The sequence below is a fragment of the Acomys minous genome (genome assembly GCF_964271855.1).
Source record: "Acomys minous genome assembly, chromosome: 2".
NCBI lineage: Eukaryota > Metazoa > Chordata > Mammalia > Rodentia > Muridae > Acomys > Acomys minous.
The window spans coordinates 115,544,568-115,565,791 of record NC_140484.1 but is presented as its reverse complement, the minus strand read 5'-3'; the positions used below and the strand labels follow the sequence as shown (position 1 = coordinate 115,565,791).

The 21,224-nt window shown below is 52.0% G+C and overlaps 1 protein-coding gene across 5 annotated transcripts in view; it reads right to left on the bottom strand.

Annotated features, from left to right (window-relative positions):
* Positions 1-310: 310 nt before the first annotated feature.
* The window catches only part of ZNF710 (zinc finger protein 710), a 71,051-nt gene continuing 50,137 nt past the window's right edge, over positions 311-21,224 (bottom strand). For 4 of the 5 annotated variants that reach the window (XM_084772419.1, XM_084772416.1, XM_084772417.1 and 1 more), the window contains exons 2-5: positions 11,577-13,065; positions 7,323-7,514; positions 6,794-6,968; positions 311-2,725 (exon numbers count right to left, since the gene is read on the bottom strand). In XM_084772419.1, coding sequence (XP_084628545.1) covers positions 2,556-2,725; positions 6,794-6,968; positions 7,323-7,514; positions 11,577-13,037 — 1,998 coding nt within the window. In that variant the 5' untranslated portion in view covers positions 13,038-13,065 and the 3' untranslated portion in view covers positions 311-2,555. Of the gene's footprint in view, positions 2,726-6,793; positions 6,969-7,322; positions 7,515-11,576; positions 13,066-19,972; positions 20,143-21,224 lie in introns of those variants that run through there. The other variant, XM_084772415.1, reaches the window with a different exon arrangement.

Below are 21,224 nucleotides of genomic sequence, written 5' to 3'. Positions count from 1 at the left end.
AAAACAAAATCTGAAAAACCAGGTGCACACACTTGTAATCTGGCTTCAGTCAGGAAGCAGAGGCAGGAGGACAGCTGAGTTCCAGGCCAGCCAGGGGTAGATACCTCAAAACTGTTGTCTGTAACCCAGCTCTCCACAAGACCAATAAAACCCACCCTAGGGGCTTGGAGCGTGCTCCCCTAACTATCCGGCAGGTCAGGTGGCTGGGATTGTCTTGTAGTTCCAAAGAGGGGTGTTGTCTGGTATGTGACTGGGAAACCTTGTTGGGGCCTCCGAGAACATCAGGAAGGAAGGAGCGTGTACAGTCACCTCACTAAAGAATATTCATTTATTTATAATTATTGCTAAGTAAACCTCTCTTTTAAACAGGAACATAAAAACACAGTAGAGCTCTGCACAAGTGGACTCGCTAAACAGTTGGTTTGTATACAAGTCAAATAAGTTAGAGTGGAATTCAGCCAGGGCTTCTGAGCCACCCTTTGGAAGGCTGGGAGGGCTGAGGCCCGAGCCTTGCCAGGACCACCCCCAGCTCCAAACGGTGCACTGTGTTGTGCCTTCCTCTCCACACTGCCCAGGCACAAGGCATAGGGCAGGGGTGTTTTGAGTGTGGTACCCCTCAGAGGGTTGTGCCAATGGCAGACTGGGAGGCAATGAGAGACCCCACCCAGGCCAGACTTTTCCCTTCTGTTTTCAAGACCAAGGCCACTGCGTTGGCAGGAGAGGAGGAGGAGGAGAAGGAGGAGGAGGAGGTACAGGCTGCTTTTTGGTACCGGGGGAGAAAGTCATTGTGGGAAGAGGTAGTTTGCAGGGGTGATGCCTTCTGCTCAGCAGGAGAAATGTCTTGTACAGTGACACCTAATCACTGCCACCTGAGGGTCATCGTGACGGGCGGCCAAGAGCCTTAGGGAAACCACATTTGGGCCACTGTGTCCCTTCACCCCAAGGCCTGGCTTGGCTTGGTGTTTCACTCGGGGACACAGGCTTGGGGGCAGTTGCATTTCAAATCAGCACTCTCCACCCCAGCTGATGCCCCATCTTGGTTTCTCAGCCAAAGCTGGTGGCTTCATCTGTGCCTTTTCAGGGTTATCCCCACCTACTCGCCCCCTTAGGGGCCCTTGGATTGGTGGGCAGGGATTTGGGCACTCTGGGGCTTCTGAATGTGCTCGTCACTACCTGGAGGACAGAGGGGAAGAGAGTGGACAGGCGAAGAGGGGCAACTGGCCTCATGGATGGCACAGAGCCATTGGCTGGAGAGGGCCACATGTGCTCTCTGCTTCCCCTTCTCCCTGAGGCTCCCAGCTCGTGACACACCTCCTGGGCCAGGGTCCCATCAGGCCTGGTTAGGTGAGGGAAGCAGGAAGCACACACACAGCACACAGAAAGCTTAGGCTTGGAGGGACCAAAACAAAAAAACAAACAAACAAAAAAACAAAAGAAACCACAACCACCTCTCCATCAAAGATGATAGGCGAGAGAGTTGGAAATTACCTTCAAAATAACCTTACTTGCTCAAAACAGATTCCACCCCCACCCCACCCCCATGGTTTTCAATTTTCTTTTTAAATGTTGCTCTTCCTTAGGAGCCTGCACCTCAGCTCACCCACACCTCACGCACCTGCTCACTAAAAGAACACAAACAAAAACAGCATTCTAGTTTCCCCCCACTTCCCACAAGTGGTCTTCCCTGGCTTCTCCTGTGGACAGCCTCTCTTGGTCCCAGAGGTCTGTCACCCTTCCCTTCCCCTTGGCTCAAGGGGACTCCACCTGACTTTGTTAATGTGTGCCAGATACAGGGCATGTCCTGATCTTGTTCAGTGAGGACGCTGCGGTTGGTACCTTAGCTTGGGACAGAACTGGATGAAAGTTGTTGAAGTGCACACTGGGGACACTCTTTCAGACAGGGCTGAGGGTGAAGGTGCTCTGGAGGCTAGGCTGGGCTCCCAGGCTCCCTCAGGCAGGGCCAGGGCTAGGGCCGCATGCATGCCTGGATGGAGCGAGGGGAGGCCCAGGAGGTAGAAGGCAGAGTGCCCTGCCTGGCTGTTGAGTGACAGGGGAAGGGAAGAGGTTCTTGGGTCTGAGCAGGGGGGTGGAGGGGTTGGGCAGTGCTGACCAGTGCAGGAGCTCAGATGTCCTTAAAGGCCAGAGTTGGTGCGGAAGAGAGACAAGATCTGGCTCAAGCATTTTCTTCCAGAAGAGCCCCTCTGGGCCTGAGGTGGCTTGGAAAAGACCTCTTAAGTCTATGCCCCTTTGCCTGAAACAGGCCTCTCTAGCATTTTCCTACCCACCCACAGCAGCAGGCCAAGGAGAACCAGAGCTGGGCCTCCTAGTTTACCTTTCCCTCACTGGGATGCCTAGGCCTGTGCCCAGCTCCCTGCAAGGACAGTAGTACAGTCTCCATTTGGTCTAAAGGTCCCTAGTGGTGCAAATGACTGAGGCTGGGTGGGGGGAGGGGGGGGGCTGGGCAGTGGACAGTAGCTTGGTTCTGGGCTGCAGAGATGCAGCCCTCAGGATGTGGGCCTCACCCTGTGCCCTCCCCGCCCACGCGGCTGGCCCTGCTATAGCACATTGTAGTAGACCATCTCTTTCATGGCCTGCTCTGTGAGGGCGCTGGGCTCCGTGCCGCTGTCCACACTGGTGTAGGTGTAGGCGTTTTCCTCAAAGTCCTCCATCTCCTGCTGGCTGTCAAGTTCAGAGGGGTCAGGGCCTGCCAGCTCCATCATGGGGTCTACAAGAGAGGGGGGCACAGTTAGGCCTAAACACTGGCCATCCCCACCGTCCTGCAGGAAGTGGGGGACCTTCAAGTTCAGCCTTTGTTTCCTCAGTCTTGGCATCGGGCATTTAAGGACCCCACTGCTGGGTGTTCAAGCGCCTTCCTTGACTTCTGGGCTATGCCCCCTTGCCTGGGCTAGGTCACTAAGCCATCTGGGTCATCCTCTGCAATGTCTGTCATTGGTTTCCCTCCTGCCCTACTTTGCTATGCGACTGAGTGCCCACCACATGGCAAGTGCCTCCTAGACCTCAGCTCATCTGATGTTAGCCTGCAACCTCAGCCTGCAGGTCACAGGGCTGGTCAGCTTTCCAAGGTCATCCAGCAGGTATTCCCAGGAACCCAAAGCTCTACCTGAGAGCACTGGTGTGGGAGGAGTTTCTCCACATTAGTACACCAAACTAGCCCCACTCTGGCCTGGGGTTCTCCAAGGACAAACTCAGCCAAGGTAGGTTGTCAGAGCATCTCTGGAGACAGAAGGGAAGTCTGAGAGGTGCCTTGTAATTCTGTCAGATGGAAATCTTACTATAAAGTTTGCATTGCAACGGAGCTGGATGCCTCCGGAGGAGATCTGGGTTGGTGTGACCGGGGAGGCTCTCAGGAGATGAGGCTCACCGGCTAAGTAGGTTTTGCCCCTGCCCACCAAAGAAATTTGGTGTTTAGGGGGAAACAGACCTAACCTAGGGTTCACCCTGGTAGGTGGATGTATCAGCCTTGCCATTACGTGTTTTTGGGGCCGTGATCCTTTATGGTGGGGCCATCCTGCCCACCTCAGGACACCACAGTATCCTGCACTCTTCCCATTTCATGCCAGTAGCATCTTCCCCGCTACAATATCCAAATGACACCTGGGGGTCAATTTACCTAGCCAGTAAGTGGCTCAGGAATAGGCAATGCCTGCTCACAAGTTAGTGGGGTTTTGTTTGTTTTTTCCTTTTTTTGTTTTTTAAAAAGATTTTATTTATTTATCATGTACACAGTGCTCTGCCTGCATGCATGCCTGCAGGCCAGAAGAGGGCATTCAATCACATTATAGATGGCTGTGAGCCACCATGTGGTTGCTGGGAATTGAACTCAGGACCTTTGGAAGAACAGCAGAACACTCATTGCTCTTAACCTCTGAGCCATCTCTCCAGCCCTGTTTTTTGTTTTTCTGATACAGGGTTTCTCTGTGTAGCCTTGGTTGTCCTGGGCTCACTCTCTAGACAAGGCTGGCCTCAAACTCAGAGATCTGCTTGCCTCTGCCTCCCAAGTGCTAGGGTTAAATGCATGCACCACCACTACCTGGCAAGATAGGGTTTCTTTATATAATCCCAGCTGTCCTGGACCTTGTTATATATGGACCAAGTTGGCCTTAAATTCAAAGGCCTGCCTGCCTCTGCCTCCTCAGTGCTGGGATTAAAAAATGTTTTCCACCATGCATAGCGTTTGCTTTCTTTTTTGACTAGATCCCACATAGCCCAGACGATCCTCCAACTTATATAGTCAAAGGTGACCTTGAGCTTTGGGTCCTCCCATCTCCGCCCCAGAACGCTGAGATCCTAGTGGTGCACCGCCACATCTGGCTGATGAGGTACTGAGCCAGTGCTACCAGCTGAGCTATCTCCAACTCTCAGACTGTTGAGCTGGTGTATTGGGCACAAAACCCTCCCAACCTCGAAAACAAGGTTAACTGTCCCAGCGAGCCATCTAAGCCTACTGCCACGCCATCATATTCCACCACTGGTTATTAAAACAAGCCAAACTCCATGTCTCCACCTCATCTCCATTATGTCCAGGCAAGTAGCCCAGACCAGCCTTTAATTCAGAATGTAATTGAGGACAGTACTAAGCTCCTAGCCTGAGCCCCAAGTGCTGGTTATTTATTTATAGGTGTGCCCCACCCTCAGTTTAAATGTGCACACTGACCCACCTCCCTAAATTACAGCCACGTCTGTGAGGTGGTTTGTAGAATGAAGCTGCCCTTTCCAGCTTCGTGGAAGAGGTATTCGGGTGCCCAGATGAATTAGCACCAATGCTAATCCCGGAAAGGAGGAAAGAAACTGTTCCCTTCATCCCAGAGAGCCAGGTTTGATGGCTCCTGTTATGGTCTCTGCTGGTGACAAGGCAAGTCCGCTGTAGTAAAGCTCTCAAATGGGTGCACAGGGAACAATCCAAACTGCAGCCCAGCACCTCAGGTCCAGCCCCAGCCATCAGCTGTCCTTCAAATGCACTGGAGAGGTGGCTCAGTGTTTACTGCACTGGGACTCTCCCAGAGGCCCCAGCCTGATTCCCAGCACCCACACAGTGACTCATAACTGTCTGTAACTCCAGTTCCAGTGGATCTGACAGCCACTTCTGGCTTCCACTAGGCAATCACTGTGGTACCCAGCCATACATGGAGGCAAAACACTCATACACAGAAAATTGAATGCTAAGGGAAAATTCTCAAGTGACTCCCATGGGCAGTTAACTTGGGACCCCGTCCTGTAAGGCCTATTTTAAAGGGAGCCTACTGGAAACACAATTCCCTTACCCCATCCTAGAAACTGCTAGGAGCCCAGCAGTTTAAGCCAGTTCTGGGGAGATATATTAGGCAAGGAACAGAGAAGAGAGCCTTTGGTACCGCAGAGGCCCCCTCAACTCAGTAGGTCTGAGGCAAAGCTAAGCCCCAGGTCTGCTCCAGACTGTGTGTCAAGGGGCTCCAGAGAGCAGCCAGGTGCAGGTCATAGGGTTCCTACTGACCTACTGACACGCCTTGGTAGGACTATTGAAACCCCAGGCCATTTACTGGCCAGATGGTCCAAAACCAAAGTCACCAGCCATTTCTAATGCACTCCCCTAGCTGCGACCAAGGCACTATCTCGTGGAGAAAGCCTAGGAAAGAGCCTCAAGTGCACCTTCCGCCGGTACAGTCTGAAGCCACACTCCCCCCACCCCCAATGAAGCTGTAGACCAATGGGAATGTCTCATAACAGCTGAGATGTCTACCAGGCTCCCAGATGTAGCATCCTCCAGAAAAGTCTTTCATTTTTAGTATTTTTGAGACAAGGTTCACTATATAGCCTGGCTTCAAACTTGTCATAATCCTGCTTCTGTATCCCAGGTACTTGCACTTAACAGGTATAGCTGCACCTTGCCCCTCTGGAAACTTCTTTCAGATTATTATTATTATTGTTGCTGTTGTTTCAGGGTCTCACAATGTAGCCATGTCTTCCTGCCTTAGTTTGCAGACTGCTAGAATTTCAAGTGTGTACCACCACCATACCTAGCACTCCTAGACTTTGGGTTCAGTTTTTTCTTTTTTTGTTTTTGGAGACAGGGTTTTCTCTGTGTAGCCTTGCCTGTCCTGGACTCACTTTGTAGACCAACCAGGCTGTCCTTGAGCCTGCCTCTGTCTCCCAAGTGCTGGGATTAAAGGGGTGCACCACCATGCCCGGCCTTGGGTTCAGTCTTAATTCCTTTTCTTACATTTATTTTATGTTTCTCTCTCATCAAACTTAATGATGGGAGCACCTGTCCTTCTGCATATGTGGCTGCCTTCTCTCCATCAGGCACCATGACTCACTGAAGGTCTGAGAATTTCCATGTGTACTTGGAGGTGTGGCCTCCTTGTCACTTTCCCACCCACTTACTTGACATTATCAGGGTATCTCTCATGATAATAGATGGCACACCTATGGCTCTCAAGTGTTGTGACTGAGTCACCCTCATCTTCTGCCCTGCAGTTTCTGCTATAGGGATAATACCAGAGCCAGCTTCCCTGGGAGGGTCACATGAGTTACACAGCACTCGACATGTGTAAGTTATTGTTTTTATTATTATTGTTTCGTGAGCCCATGTAAGTCCTTGGAAGAAGACATAAATACCCACCACCCCATTATTGCCATGACGGCTCTCCAGGCTCCCCCTCTCCCCAGACCTGAGCCCACCTCATTGAAGTCTCGGCCTTGGCCAGCCTCCCTATGCCCCTAATTGGACAGGAGAGTCCTGAGTGCGCCATGTTGCTGTCATTCCTGCTCTGTCCACTGCGCACAGCCCACCCACCTTGGCTGTCCAGGCTGATGTCCATGACGCCATGCTTGACCTTCATGTGCCGGCTCAGGTTTCCCTTGAGGTTGAACTTGCTGGAGCAGTACGGGCACTTGAACGGCTTGCTGCCTGCGTGCAGGTGCATATGGCCCAGCAGGTTGTACATGCGGTTGAAGGACTTCCCGCACACCTGGAATAGGGAGGGTACCAGAGGGCTGAGGGGGGGGGGGGCGGGCCAATCTGCTCCACTTCCTGAGCCCCCCCCTCCCCCCACTACACACAGCACACTGTCCCTTCCTGTGTGACCACGGAGGAAAAGGAAAGCTCTCTTGCTGGCCACTGCTCCTCGCATCTCCTGCTTGTTCTGAGCTGGAGGAAGAAACTGGGGCTTGCATCTTATTGCAGGGTCCTCCTGACCAGGCCCCTGAGGTGGCTGCACCACACCCTTCACCCCTCACCTTCAGCAGCTCCAAGGCTTTGCTCCCCACCTGCACTCCCTCCCAGCCCCTCCAAAGCCAGGCTGGCCCTGGGGACCGGACCATACCTTGCACTTGAACGGTTTCACGGGCGAGTGCACAATCATGTGGGTCTTGAGAGTCTGCTTCTGCACAAAGGTCTTAAAGCAGATGTGGCACTGGTAGGGCCGGACGCTGGTGTGGATCAGCATGTGGCGTTTCATGTTGGCCTGCAGGGTGAACTCCCGGCCACACACCTCACACTTGAACTCCTTCACACCCTGTGGGGGTAGAGGCACCACTCAGGGCTGGGGCACTAAGAGGTGCAGCTCTGGGAAATTCTTTTTTACAAAAGTTTGTTGAGGCAGGCGAGGTGGCACACACCTGTAATCCCAGCACTCTGGGAGGCAGAGGCAGGCGGATCTTCTGTGAGTTCGAGGCTAACCTGGTCTACAAAGTGAGTCCAGGACAGCCAGAGCTACACAGAGAAACCCTGTCTGGAAAAACCGAAAAAACAAACAAAAACAAAAACCTCAAGAAACAAAAACAAACAAACAAAATTTGTTTGTGTGTATGTATGTCTGCTGCAGCTGGCCTGGTCCACAGAAAAGAGTTCTGTGACAGCCAAGGCTACAAAGAGAAACCTTACCTTGAAAATCAACAAGAACAACAAAATTCTGAGTTGTAAGACTTTAGTTCGTGTTCTTCCACAGACCCCTTGAAGGTGTTTCCCAAATCTCCTGGAGAGCCACTTGTAGCTGTTAGCCAGCAGACAACTGCAGGCCCCTCCCCACGAGGCTCATTGAGTGGGGTCTAGGATGGATGGCCCAGGAGTTTTTAGTTGCAAACATCCTCCCAGGTAATTCTTATCAGACACTCCACCTCAGGGGCCCGTGAGCTCCTGAGCAAACTATCTGGTCTGGACTATCGCATCCCTCTCTACGGCCCAGAGCTGACACTCACTCAGCACAGGAATAGGGTGCTGTGTGCACAGCTTCGAGAGAAGGAGGGGTCACAGTTGGGTGCTGTTCCACTTTTGCTGAAGAGAGAACCTCACTGGGACAGATGCATGTCTATGGTTACAGTTGCTATCCCAACTATTTAATATTAAATTTTTATAAGTGTGTGTGTGTGTGTGTGCGCACGCGCACGTGCGTGCATGCTGGTGACTGAATCTAGGGAATTTATGATACGTTAGCAGACCCTGGGTCTAGTCTCTTTCATGTTTTACACCCTCTCTTTTATCCTTGAGACACCGAAGGCCACATGACCACCAGGGGGCCCATTCAAGAGTTGTATGCACAGATGTGCCTGGGGTACAAATTAAGACACCGACACACACACTTTCAGCACTCTTTACGGATCCTTGCTCTCTCAGCACTTCAGTATGGTAGGGATTTTGAAGTCTCTGAGTAGCGGAGAAAGGTGGCAAATACACAGCCACGCACCATCATTCATTTCCACCCTTGCAGACATTAATAATCAACTGTACAGCTTTACTGATGAGCCCAGACTCAGTGTCAGAATCCTTCTTAAGACTATACACTTAACAGCCTGACAGGTTGCAACTGACAGGTCAAGCTTCTGCAGGGAAACCTGCTCTAGCAGGAAAGTCTTGGGGGTGGAGAAGTTTGGGTTCCTGGCCTGGCAGGCTCGCTGCAGTGTCTAATGTGACAGACACTATAGGTCCCGTTTTATGTGCATGTGTTGTAGCTGAGTGTGTGTCCTGTGCACTATGTGTGTGCTGGTGCAAACAGAGGCCATGGAGCCCCCTGGAACAGGAGTGACAGGAAATTGTGAGCTGCTGGATGTGGAAGCTGAGAACCAGACCTGAGGCCTCTACAAGAGCAGCAAGTGCTCTTCACTGCGGAGCCATTTCTCCAGCTCCTCTGTGTGTATGTGTGATCATGTGTGTGCAAGTGCACATATGTGCATATGTACATATGGAGGCCAAGACAGCCTCAGGTGTAAAGAGAATATCTTTATGTATTATATGGATGCATTGCTTGTCAATTAAAAAACCCCTATGGCTTATAGAAGAGAGTTGGACATCCAGCAGGCAGAGAGCATTCTGGGATTGAGCCAGGTGTGGGAGATTCACCCTGCAAAGATGTGAGGAGGACAGATGCATGGTACCTGAACAGAGGTAACCAGCCATATGGCAGAATGTAGATTAGTATAAATGGTTTTTTGGTTTTTGTTTTGTTTTGTTTAAGCTATGAGCTAGTCAGAGAAGAGCCTAGCTATATGGTCTAGGTATTTATTTATAAATATATTTTGAGTCTCATGAATCATTATTCCGGGAACTTGGTGAAGCCAGGAGGAAAAACACATTGTGCTACTACACTCAGGAGCTGTCCCAGTTTGTGACAAGAGTCTCCTAGGGACCTGAGGCTCACTGATTAGGCTGGTTTGCCAAAGACCTCCAAGATCTGCCTACATCCCCAGCACTGGGATTATAAACATATGTCAGCATGCCTAGCTTCTTACACAGGGGCAAGGGACTGACCTCAGGCTGTGTGTGTGTGTGTCTCAAATTGCAGCTAATGGGAGTTGGCTCTCTCCTTTCACCACGTGGGTCCTGAGGATCACACTCAAGTTTCAGGCTTGGCAGCTGTGCCTTTACCTGCTGAGTCACCTCGCTGCTTTCCCCAGCCCCATCTATCCCTATGTCATGTATAGTTTGCCTTTTCCTAAAGGGAAATCAAAGGTTTTGATATACTTTTGTGATCCTCTGCATTTCTGGCCATAGCATCCTGGCTCTCTCAGGCCTTATATCCAGGAAACAGGGAGGGACCCCTGAGTCCTGAGGGAGTTCCACAAACATTTCACACGAAAACTTTTAAGTTCCTCATCTGTGCATGTGTGTGGTATGTATACATGTATGTGTGTATATGTATGAGTGTACACATGTACCTGTATATATGTATGTCAGTGTGTGAGCATGTGCGTGTGGTATGTGAGTGTCTGTGCGTACATATGCGTGGTATCTGTGTGTATACGTGTGTGTGTGTGTGTGTGTGTGCAATTGCCCACATGTAAGCACAGGTGGAGGCCTGAGGCTGATGCCAGGATGTCTGCCTCCTCATTTGCTTCTCCACTGTATTCTCTGACTCTTACTGAGCTCACTATTTTGCTATGCCATTTGTTTGTTTTTGTTTTTGTTTTCAAGACAGGGTTTCTCTGTGTAGCCTTGGTTGTCTTGGAACTTTCTTTGTAGACCAGGCTGGCCTGGAACTCACAGCGATCCGCCTGCTTCAGCCTCCTGAGTGCTGGGATTAAAGGCGTGCACCACCACACCTATGCCATTTGGCTAGTGAGCCCACAGTGGAGGGAGAACATAGGCTCACTGTGGGGTTACACACACCCACACACCTAGCTTTTACCTTAAAGCAGGTCTCATGTTTACACAGCAAGCATTTTATCCACTGACCCATCTCCTGAGGCCTCAAAAACATGTTAAAAGGTAAGTCTTACAATAGGGTGCAGTGGTAATCCACTGACCACTGACCTTCAAGAGGTTAGTAATCCAAGAACTCCAAGAGACAGAGGCAGGCAGATCTCTTGTGAATTCCAGGCCAGCCTGGTTTACAAGGCGAGTCCAGGATAGCTAAGGCTACACAGAGAAACCCTTTCTTAAAAAACAAAACAAAACAATTTCAATTACGTTTCTTTTTTGTTTTTTGGTTTTTTGGTTTTTCGAGACATGATCTCTGTGTTAGCCTTGGCTGTCCTGGACTTGCTTTGTAGACCAGGCTGGCCTAGAACTCAGAGATCTGGCTGCCTCTGCCTCCCTGAGTGCTGGGATTACAGGCCTGTGCCAACATTTCTAAGTATGAAAGTAAGGAAGGGCTAGAGAGATGGCTCAGAGGTTAAGAGCACTGACTGCTCTCCCAGGGGACCCAGGTTTGATTCCTAGCACTCACATGGCAGCTCATGACTATCTGTAACTCCAGTTCCAGGGATCTGATGCCTTCTACTGGCCTCCAAGGGCATCAGGCACACACTGTGGTGCATAGACACACATGCAGGCAAAACACTTGCATAAATAAAATACATAAAATAAAAAGCACATCTAAAAGTCAGGTGGTGGTGGCGCACACCTTTAATCCTAGCACTTGGGAGGCAGAGACAAGCGGATTGCTGTTGAGTTCAAGGCTAGCCTGGTCTACAAAGTGAGTCCAGGACAGCCAAGGCTACCCAGAGAAACCTTGTCTCGAAAAAATAAAATAAAAAATAAAATGAAATAAATCTAAAAAAAAGTTTACCTGTGTACTGCCTAAATAATCCCATCCAGGGCTGAGGAGAGTGACAGGTGGGACAGCCGCGGCTGGTGGCCTTACCTTGTGGGTGAGGGAGTGTTGTTTGAGGTGGTGGATCTGGCTGAACTCCATGCCACACTCAGTGCACACGAAGGGCCGCACATTCTGGTGTTTGAGCATGTGGTTTTGTAGCTGGCTGCGGTAGTGGAAGGACTTGTCACACTCGAGGCACTGGTAGAGGGTGGGGCCCTGGTGGGAGGCCAGGTGGCGCTTGAGTTGGGTCAGGGTGGAGAAGTCTAGGCCGCACTCGACACAGACATGGCAGCGGCCACTTTCGTGCTTTACTTCGTGGGCCTTAAGCTCGCTGGGGTAGGCAAAGCCACGGCCACAGAAGTGACAGCTGTAGGGCTTAACCTCAGAGTGCAGCAGCATGTGGCGTTTGAGGTGACTGGTCTGAGTGAAGGCCTTGTGGCACACCTGGCACTTGTGGGGCCGTGTGCCCTGGTGCGTCAGCAGGTGCGTCTGCAGGTGGCTGGGCTGCTTGAAGAGCTTGCTGCAGTGTGGACAGGAGTGCGGCTTGATGCCGTTGTGGCCCAGGATGTGCGTCACCAGATTGTACTTGGACGTGTAGGACTTTTCGCACATGCGACACTGCCAGCGTTTCTGGCGGTCGCCAGCCTCCACTAGGTAGGAGTCATCGATCTGCACGTTGATGTCCAGGCGGTCCAGCTGTGCCTTCTTGTGGCGCTCCACCGTGGAACCCGCCGTGTCGGCCTCGAACTCGCTGGACTCCTGCCACACGAAACCCTGTTCCGGCTTGACGAATTCTGGCGCTGTCACGTTGGGAGGCTCAGGATTGCTCAGGGGGGCCAGGTGGGGCGGCTCAAAACCACATTCAGTGGGCAAAGTTTCTGGTCCAGGTAGTGCCATGCTGGGCTCGGGAAAGCCATCCCGGGCTGGGTCCGGGAAAGGAGGATCAAATGGGACCATGTCCAGTTCTGGCCTTGGAGTTCGAGGCAAGTGCCGGAGCGTCCGGGGCTTGCGGCTGAAGGCGCTGAGGTCGATCATTTTGACGGCACTGCTCTGCACCAGGGCCTCACAGGCACCACTGGCCACCTCAGCAGGGGCCTCTGCAGGGCCCGGGTCCTTGTCATCACCAGGCACTGATACCTCATACACCTCCTGTTCCTCTTCCTCTTCCGCCTTCTCAAACTTGACCTTGGGCACCAGCCGCACAGGGGGGCGTGTCTTCCTCCGGGTGTGCTTCTCAAAGGCTGCCTCTACCTCCAGCACCTCCTCTTCTGGGGCCTCTTCCAGGGCCCGCCCATTACAGGCCAGCTGATAGATGTCGGGTCCTGGTGGTCCTGGCTCCCCCATGCCTGTCCCAGACAGTTCTGGCCCTAGGTCTGGGTAGAAGGCCTCAGCACTTATGGTGGCTCCAAAGAGCTCATTTTCTGAGACCAGGCCCAGCACAGCAGCCTGAGCCAAGGACAGCACCACCACAGCGTCGGTCTGTGTCCCTGAGTCCATGAAGCCTTCCATGCCGTGGCGTCTGGCTACGAGGGCATTTCTGTGGGAGAAAGGGAAAGGTTAATATTGCTAGTTCGGTGATGAGTCCTGTACTCAGCGAGGACAAGGGTCCAGCTAATTTGGGGTGTGTGTGTGGCCCTGATGTCTTGTGACACCCCCGTGTTGAGATTATGGGGAGCAATGCCGACCTCTGTGTACGTAGCCATCTCCTCCGTCTCTCTGAGAAGCCCTGAGTAAGCACCACCCACTGCTTGCCTAAGTATTTCCATCTGTAAAACAGGGAGGAGGGTGGGTTTTATAGCCTTGGCCGTCCTGGAACTCTTTCTGTAGACCAGGCTGGCCTCAAACTCCCGGAGACCCTCCTGCCTCTGCCTCTGCCTCTGGGATTAAAGGCGAGTGCCACCACCGCTCCCCCTGTTGGAGGGGGGCTTTCATCTGCGCTCCTCTTTCTTTGTAGTTGTAGCTGGCCTAGAGCGCATGATCCTCAGCCTCCCAAATGCTGCAGTGCTAGGATTACAGATGTGTGCCAACACACCCAGCTGTTCAGAGATTCATTTTTGTCCCCTTTCTTTCATTTGTGGAGAATGCATGTATGCGCAGGTGTATGGAATGGGTGCAGGCTTTTTTTTTTTTTTTTTTTTTTTTTAAGATATGGTCTCTAATTAAGCCTGGAGCCAGCAAACCTGAGGGATTCTCCTGACTCTGCCTTCCAGCTAGAGCTTTGTGCTGCCATTAATTGGGTGCTGGGGACCAGAGTCAGGTCCTCCTGTTTGGATAGCACGCACTTTGGCCACAGAGCCATGTCCCTAATCCATGTTTAGTGGGTCTTAAACCGGGTCTCATGGGGTCCTCAGAAATTTGTTTCAAATGCATGAATGTCTCTACTTTTCTTTCTTTCTTTCTTTTCCTTTAAAGACAGGATATCTCGCTATGTAGCTGAGGCTAGCTTGGCATTTGCTCTCTGAATTTCATAATTTGCCTTCCCTCCTGAGTGCTGAAATTACAGACATGTGTCTCCAAGCCTGGTGATTTATGAATGAAACTGAGTAGCTTTTTTATTTTCTTTCTGCGGAGCCGGGGATTGGACCTAGGGCTCTGAGCATGCTAGGCAAGCTCAGCCATAGCCCCAGCGCTTCTGTTTTAGAAATTAATTACTCCATTATTTTAAGAACTGATTAAAAAAAAAAAAACCCACCTACTCAAAATATACCGTGCCAGGTTTCTAAAGCACGCCAAGAGTCCTCCTGGCTGTGCTGCTGGAGTAATTAATTTTGCACAGACCCTGGGAATGCAGTATGAGGTGTTAAACAATTGCTGCCATTAGCGATGTGATGACTCCATGAATGAGGGTTTTAAAAAGATATATACAGAGTAAAAACAATACAACACACAAAGCTAAATCACGCTCTGAGCCTGGTTTCCAACATGGGTTACCACCGGTCAGCCCTGATAAGGTCTATCATACAGGCCATTGCTTGTCTTGATTAACTAGATGCCATATATATGTATACCCAGATATACTGATAAGAAAGGCAGCTTTAGCCGACACTGGCGTTGCACGTCAGATCTGATAGCTAAGGCTTATGCGACCACTGACTTGAATGTTAAAACTGGCTCCAGGTTCTCGTAAACAACACTACTGTACCCCCTGTCCAGTTGTACAACCAGCAAAGGCATCCTCCTCTGCCCTGGCTTCACAAGCACTGTGAACCCCCTACCTTTGGACAAGGTGATCCCTACTTGGGTACCCCTGCCCCAGCACTGCCTGGGTGCTCTGCCACCAGTCTCCTGGCCTGCTCTCATGCCCAGGCAGTTTCCCCAGGACTATAGCACCCCAACGGCGGGCTTGTGGTGTGGGCGCCTCCTCCCGGGCTTCAGATACTCCTGTCCCACGCCCTGCCCTGTCTCAGTTTCCGACTCACTCCAGGAGAGGAGTGACACTAACAGGGTGGCTCCTGCCTGCTTTACTCCTGGGGCCGGGGTCAGGCACATGGCCAGTGGACAGCCCTTCCTCAGGAAATCAGTCCAGCCTGGTACTGCCCTTCCCCCCTGCAGCACTCAGTGGAGCTTCCTCTTCCTGAGGAGGCCGGCTAAAAATACCCCAGACAGGAATCCGGCCTCCTTGCAACAGACATGAAAGATTAAACTATTAAGCTCAGAGCAGGGCTCTGGTGGAAGGGGTCACACATAGGAGTCCTACCAGGGGCTTCAAGGCCCATCTGGAACTGTCCAGGGGGCTAAGCTCACTTCTGGACACACTCTATGCCATGCCCAGCTTCACTAAACTAGGAATCTCCTACGTCAGTCACTTGTAATGGATTACAAGAAAGGTCACTTTTGCGCCCCCAGCTTCTCCATCTAAAAGTGGAAGAATGAAAGCACACAAGGAAAGCATGGGACCCCACAGTGCAGAATGACGGACAAGGATCTTAGGTAATTACCAAGAGTATAAAGCTCAATGGCTTTGGCATCCTAGATCTCCTGGAAGACAGTCATAGGTAGGGATGAAAAAAACTTTCCTTCCTTAGGCCCCAAATCCAGCAAAGCTTTGGTGATTGCAAAGATAACTGCTAAGAACTAAGAACTCATGGGGGGGGGGGGGAATATATATATATATATATATATATATATATATATATATAAAATCTGCCTCCCAGCTGAGAAGTAGGTCTAGTGCTTAGAGCAGGTGAACAAGACAGGGGCTCTGTCCCGGTGGAGCACACACAGGAGACCTGCTGGGCCCATCACAACGATGTCCAGTGCCCATGAGCCACTGCTGGTTTTCCTGAATACTCTGGGGAATGTCACTGCCTGCCAACACCAGCCTGTCCCAGACACAGCACCAGGCAGCAGCCTGAGTGTGTGCGGTGGCTTTGAGCAAACAATATATTCAGCAAATTTTCTAGACTTGCCCTAAGGCAGAACCCGTGCAGGAGGAGGGATCAGTCATGGCAGAACCTATGCTTGGAACTTGGCACAGGAAACTAGGTGCGACGGCACACGCCTGTAATCCCATCCCTTGAGAGGTAGCCTAGGTTTAGGAGTTCGAAGTCAGCCTCAGTTACACACTGAGTTTTGAGCAGACAAACAATAAGAACAACAAAAAGAACTCGGGTTGAGTACTACTGAGGTCAGAGCTAGGTCTGTTGTGTCCTATTGTGTCCCAAAGCTTGGTTTCTCATCTCACACCTATGGAGGGTTTCTGACTTGGAACAGACACAAGATGAGATGGTGTGGCTTTCCTCAGAATCCCAGTTGAGACACACACACACACACAGACACACACACACAGAGACACACACACACAGAGACACACACACACACAGACACACACAACCTCAAGAGAACCTACTTAACACATGGACCAGAGTGAGACCACTGACCACAGGCCAACCCTGCTCAACGTGAGAGCAGGAGCGTGGGTCTGGTTCTCAGCTGTGAGAGAATCATACGGTTAACCTTCCAAACTGGGGTCCCCTCCAACAAGGAGACACCCCTTATTGTCACATTATTTGGGATGCAAACCAAGCCTATCCCAGGCCACCAGGGCCTGCTCTTCCTCCAGGAACAGGTGCTTTTGACAGGAGCCTGCTCTGGCTGTCAAAGGGGGCTCACCCAGTCAATGCTCTTGGAGGGCCCAGGGTAGGGGCTTAAGAATTGTCAATCATGAGCCACTGGCTCTATAGCTCATTGCAGAAGGCTCCAGGCCCCATTTAACCCTACAGCAACCTGACTCCACAGCCCAGGGAATGGTGCCTCAGCCACAGTGACAGGAGTTTTTAATTAGCAGGCTGGAGCCGGGTTGCACCAGGTACCTCTAGCTCCCAAGGGGGACTCCAATTCTAAAGCTGCCAAATCTGAGTGCAGAAGCTGCCCAGGGCTACCTGGAGCCAACAGGAGCTTGCAATCTGGTGGCAAAGACTGGCCTCCATGTGGTCGTTGTGGTCTGCTCTCTTGAGACAGCCCCTGTGGCTGTGCTTGCACGAGTGTGTATTGTGTCTTCCCAAGTGTGTGTTTATGTGTGGGTTGAAGGGGGCCTGTTGAGGCAGAGGTGGGGAGAACGGCAGGTTCTAAGTGACTTGCGGCTCTGCCTGCCGGTCTGATGTGTGTAGGTAAGTGGAGGGGAGGCGGCCACAGGCCACTGGCCCAGTGTCCCTTTCATTGTCTTGGACCAGTCCTTCGGTTTAGTTGTCCCCAAGTTCCCTGGATCCTTCTCACAGGCCACAGCCATTCTCTTTGATGCCCTGGCCCAGAGACTGCTCAAGGCTGAAGAGCCCACAGGGGACCACAGCACTTGTGGCACAGGGATGCTGCAGGCCCCCAGGGACACCTCTTCTCAAGGCAAGGACTTTCTGTATCACTTGTGTTGGGGACAGTGTCCAAGAGAAAAGAGCTTTGGTGTGTGTGTGTGGGGGGGGGAAGGGCTGTGTTCTTCCAAACTGCATGGCTAATGACAAGGGGGTGGGGGCATCCATTAGTATACCTCTGCTAAACCCCCTCCCACTTCTCACCCGCCCTCCTCTCTCCCCAGGGTGTGGAAAAAGTAAATGTTAGAGTAGCTGCTTCCGAAGTGCAGTAACGCAGGGAAAGAAGAAAGAGGAGGGAGGGGGGACGGGGGGGGGAGGGGGGGGGAGCACTGAAGACAGCAGAAGAGGAGTGAGATTGAGGGGGAGGGAGAGAGAGAGGCTAAGGAGGACAAGAAACAAAGGCGGGGAGGGGGAGGGGACCCAGAGAGGCACAGACGGCCCGGGGCTGCCCTATTTCCCAGGGCTCAGCATCACCTCAGGGCCAGAGGGGCAGGCGTGATTCTGGGGAGGGAGTAAAAGTCTCCCCTTTGAGACCCAGAAGCAGGATTCCCTACCCCAAAAAGGGCCCCAGGCTTCTCACTGTTACTCCAAAAAGTGCTTTGTGTCTGTTCTTTGGACTGATAGCTCAAGGACCAATGGGCAAGCCACCTGACACCTAGGGGCCTCAGTGTCTCTAGCTATAAAACAGACGCAAGGACCCTACTTAGAATCTCAGGGCTATGAAGATCTACAGCCACGTCCTATCTGCCCACCACACAGGGTCCTCCCATTACAGCACCGTCCTGCACTACGCAGGGCTCCAGCAGCCCCTGTCCTCCACGGAGACCACCTCACCCCCTTGCTAAAAGGGAGACTTGCCTGGGGAGGTGGTGGCACACGCCTTTAATCCCACCATTCTGAGTCACATAGTGAATTACAAAAGAAAACAAAAAAAATAAAATAAAATAAAGCCATCCACAATCAGGGGGGTCCTGCAGGAGGCCTGTGCCCACAACTTCAACTGACTTAATTTGGTGACCAAGAGGACCCCCCTCCCCAGTGCAACCTGAGCAGCAACCAGGGCTAATACTGGGAGGCCAAGTTTTCTCAAAGGAACCAACTGGACTAACATCCGCTTTCCAAACACCTCCCAGGTGCTGCCAGTGTACACAGCAGGGGCAGAAATAAAGTTGACACCAACAGGTGGACCCTGAGCTCAGCGAGCAGCAGGAGGTGTGGCCTCGTGTGGGAGGGGCAGGCTCTCAGGGAACAAGAGGAAGGAGGTCTCAGGCTTCTGCGCTCAGACCAGCTGGTTCAGCTGCGCTATGAAGGAGACGGTGCACAGCCCCTGCGGGCTGAAGTGGTAGGCCCCAGGGTGGGGCAACTCAGGTAGCCTGAAAGGGAGGCAAGTTCCTGGCACACAGCTGAAGAAACACTCCTGGGAATTCACCTGGTAGCAAAACATCCCTCTTGGCTTCCCTCTGTTAGAATGGTAAAGTGCTCAGATCCTCAGAGAAGAGGAAGCGAAAGCCCAAAGCGTGTGCAAACCTTCGGGTCCCTTGCCACAGTCTCGTTTCTGTCAGCCCCAGGCCAGCCACCGCATGGAGGGGGCAGCGGAAATGTAGCTGTGTTCTCTCTTCCTCGGCTTCCCCTTTCCTGGGGTCCAACCCCACCAGTTAGACTGGAGCTGGGCCACAGGCCACACAAAGGTCTGATCTATGTCTGTCCCTGCTCTGTTTGGACGTGCCCAGACTGGTCTTGAACTTGTGGACTCAGGAGATCATCCCATCTCAGCCTCCTGAGCACAAACCACACACATATGCATGGCTCAGACATCCTCTCCCAACCCCCAACAACCGGCCCCCCCGCGCCCACCCCCCACCCCCACCGTACACCCCCCCCCACCCCCCCACCCCCGCACTCTGTAGTCCAGCCTAGCTTTCTTTCGGCCTTTGCTATCCTCACTCGGCCTCCCAAGAGCTAGGCTGATAGGTTTGTAGCACAACACCAGTCCCTCTGCAGCTGCTTCTTTTTAATAAGGTCACTGAGGCCATAAAGGGAGGAGCCATGATGGTAAGAGGGCAAGGCAGGACTACAAGTCTCCAGCCTGGATGCCTGTCTAGGCCTGTGGCCTGCTGCCCGAGGCTGTCCTTGCCCTCCTGTTGGCCCTCAGCCCCCTCACACTTGATGGTTCCCGACGGGGGAACCTCTGCCCCATGTGCTAACTCCTCTGTCGGGAAGAACAGTCACCTGGGATCAAGAATGAATGAATTGGGGGCCCGGAGAGAGATGGCAACTGCTCTCCCAAGGGAACTACACAGGCTTGATTCCCAACACCCACAAGATGGCTCACAACAATCTGTACGTTCAGCTCCAGGGATCTGATGCTGCCCACTGGCTTTCTCCGGGCACCAGGCACACACATTTAAAAACAAAAGAAAGAAAAGGAGAAGGAGGAAAAGGAAGAGGAGGAGGAGGAAGAGGAAGAGGAGGAATGAATAAATGATACCAAGGGCCCCTTGATGCTCACCAATACATGGCCCTGCTCTGGAGTCACCAGGACCCTGGAAGCCACAGGCTCTCACTCTTTGTCTACCAGACAGCGCAAACACCCACTCAACATATGCACCCTTTTCTTTACCGTACAGGCTGGACACACACCTCATTGTAGACTCTGATGGAGATCCTTTTCTTGGTTTGGTTTTGTTTTGAGACAGGGTTTCTCCGTGTAGCCCCTGGCTGTCCTGGAACTCTCTTTGTAAACCAGGCTGGCCTTGAACTCACAGAGATCCGCCTGCCTCTGCCTTCCTACAGGAAGTGCTGGGATTAAAGGCGTGTACCACCACCGCCCAGTCAGACCCTTTTCTTTAACCGTTTTGCCTGGTTTTAGGATCTTCACTACAGAGTGGAACTCCTAACAGAGGTGGAAAGCAAAGCCCTACAGCAGGTCACTGCTGTCCAACATGGAGGGCGGTAAGGGCTGAATATGGGGAGGAAGGTTTCAGCACTCAACCGTCCTGTTACCGTCCAAGCGATCTGGCTGGCCTGCCTTCAGGGACCTAGCAATTGCTTATGTCATCAGCTGCCGCTACAGAGAGCCAGGTGTGTGCTCCCCCCCCCCCCCCCCAGTAATCATTATAGATCATAACACTTCCTGTAGGCCATGCTTTGAACTTAAGAACTCTGCCAGGACAGCAGTCTCTCGCCCTCAAATCCTAAACTAGTCTGGAGAGAGAGCCAAACCAAGTGAACACAGATCAGGCAGGGCAGGATGTCAACCCTGATCTGGATCCCACACTCACTTCCCACTGTGCTCGCGATCAAAGGCCCCCCCCCCCCGTGAGCCTGCCCGGTTATTATCCATGCCTGTGTGCCGCTTGGCTGTGCTTTCATTTTCCATCGCTGACCTTGCCTGCAAGCGACTTTTTTTGCATACGCAGTTCCACATGCCCAGGAGGCTCTTCCTTGCCCCCCAGGCTTCTACTTTTAGTGCAGGTGCCACATCTGCAGGAAATCTTGTCCATGTCACCCCACCTGCCAAGGCCCCACTCTTAAGTTCTCAGCAAGTTCAAGTTTAACCCCCCCCTCTTTTTTTTTTTTTTTTTAAATACTTTTCCTTGCTCGGTGTGGTGCTTGCACACCTGTAATCCTGGCTCCGGGGAGTTGGACGGTAGCCTCTGGGTTCTGTATGAACTCCAGGATCACAGGGCCTGCGTACCAAAACCATGTCTCAAAACAAAACAACAAAACGTGGAAATTCTTTTTCTCTTTTGGACTTTATCTTAAAAGGACTTGTTGTTGGTCTATCTATTAGGTCAATTACTGGAGTTGTGTCTGATACTTCGCAGGGGCGGACACCTGGCCTGTTGTCTCACCCCAGCATCCTGTCAGATCCTTGTGAGAACACAGACTC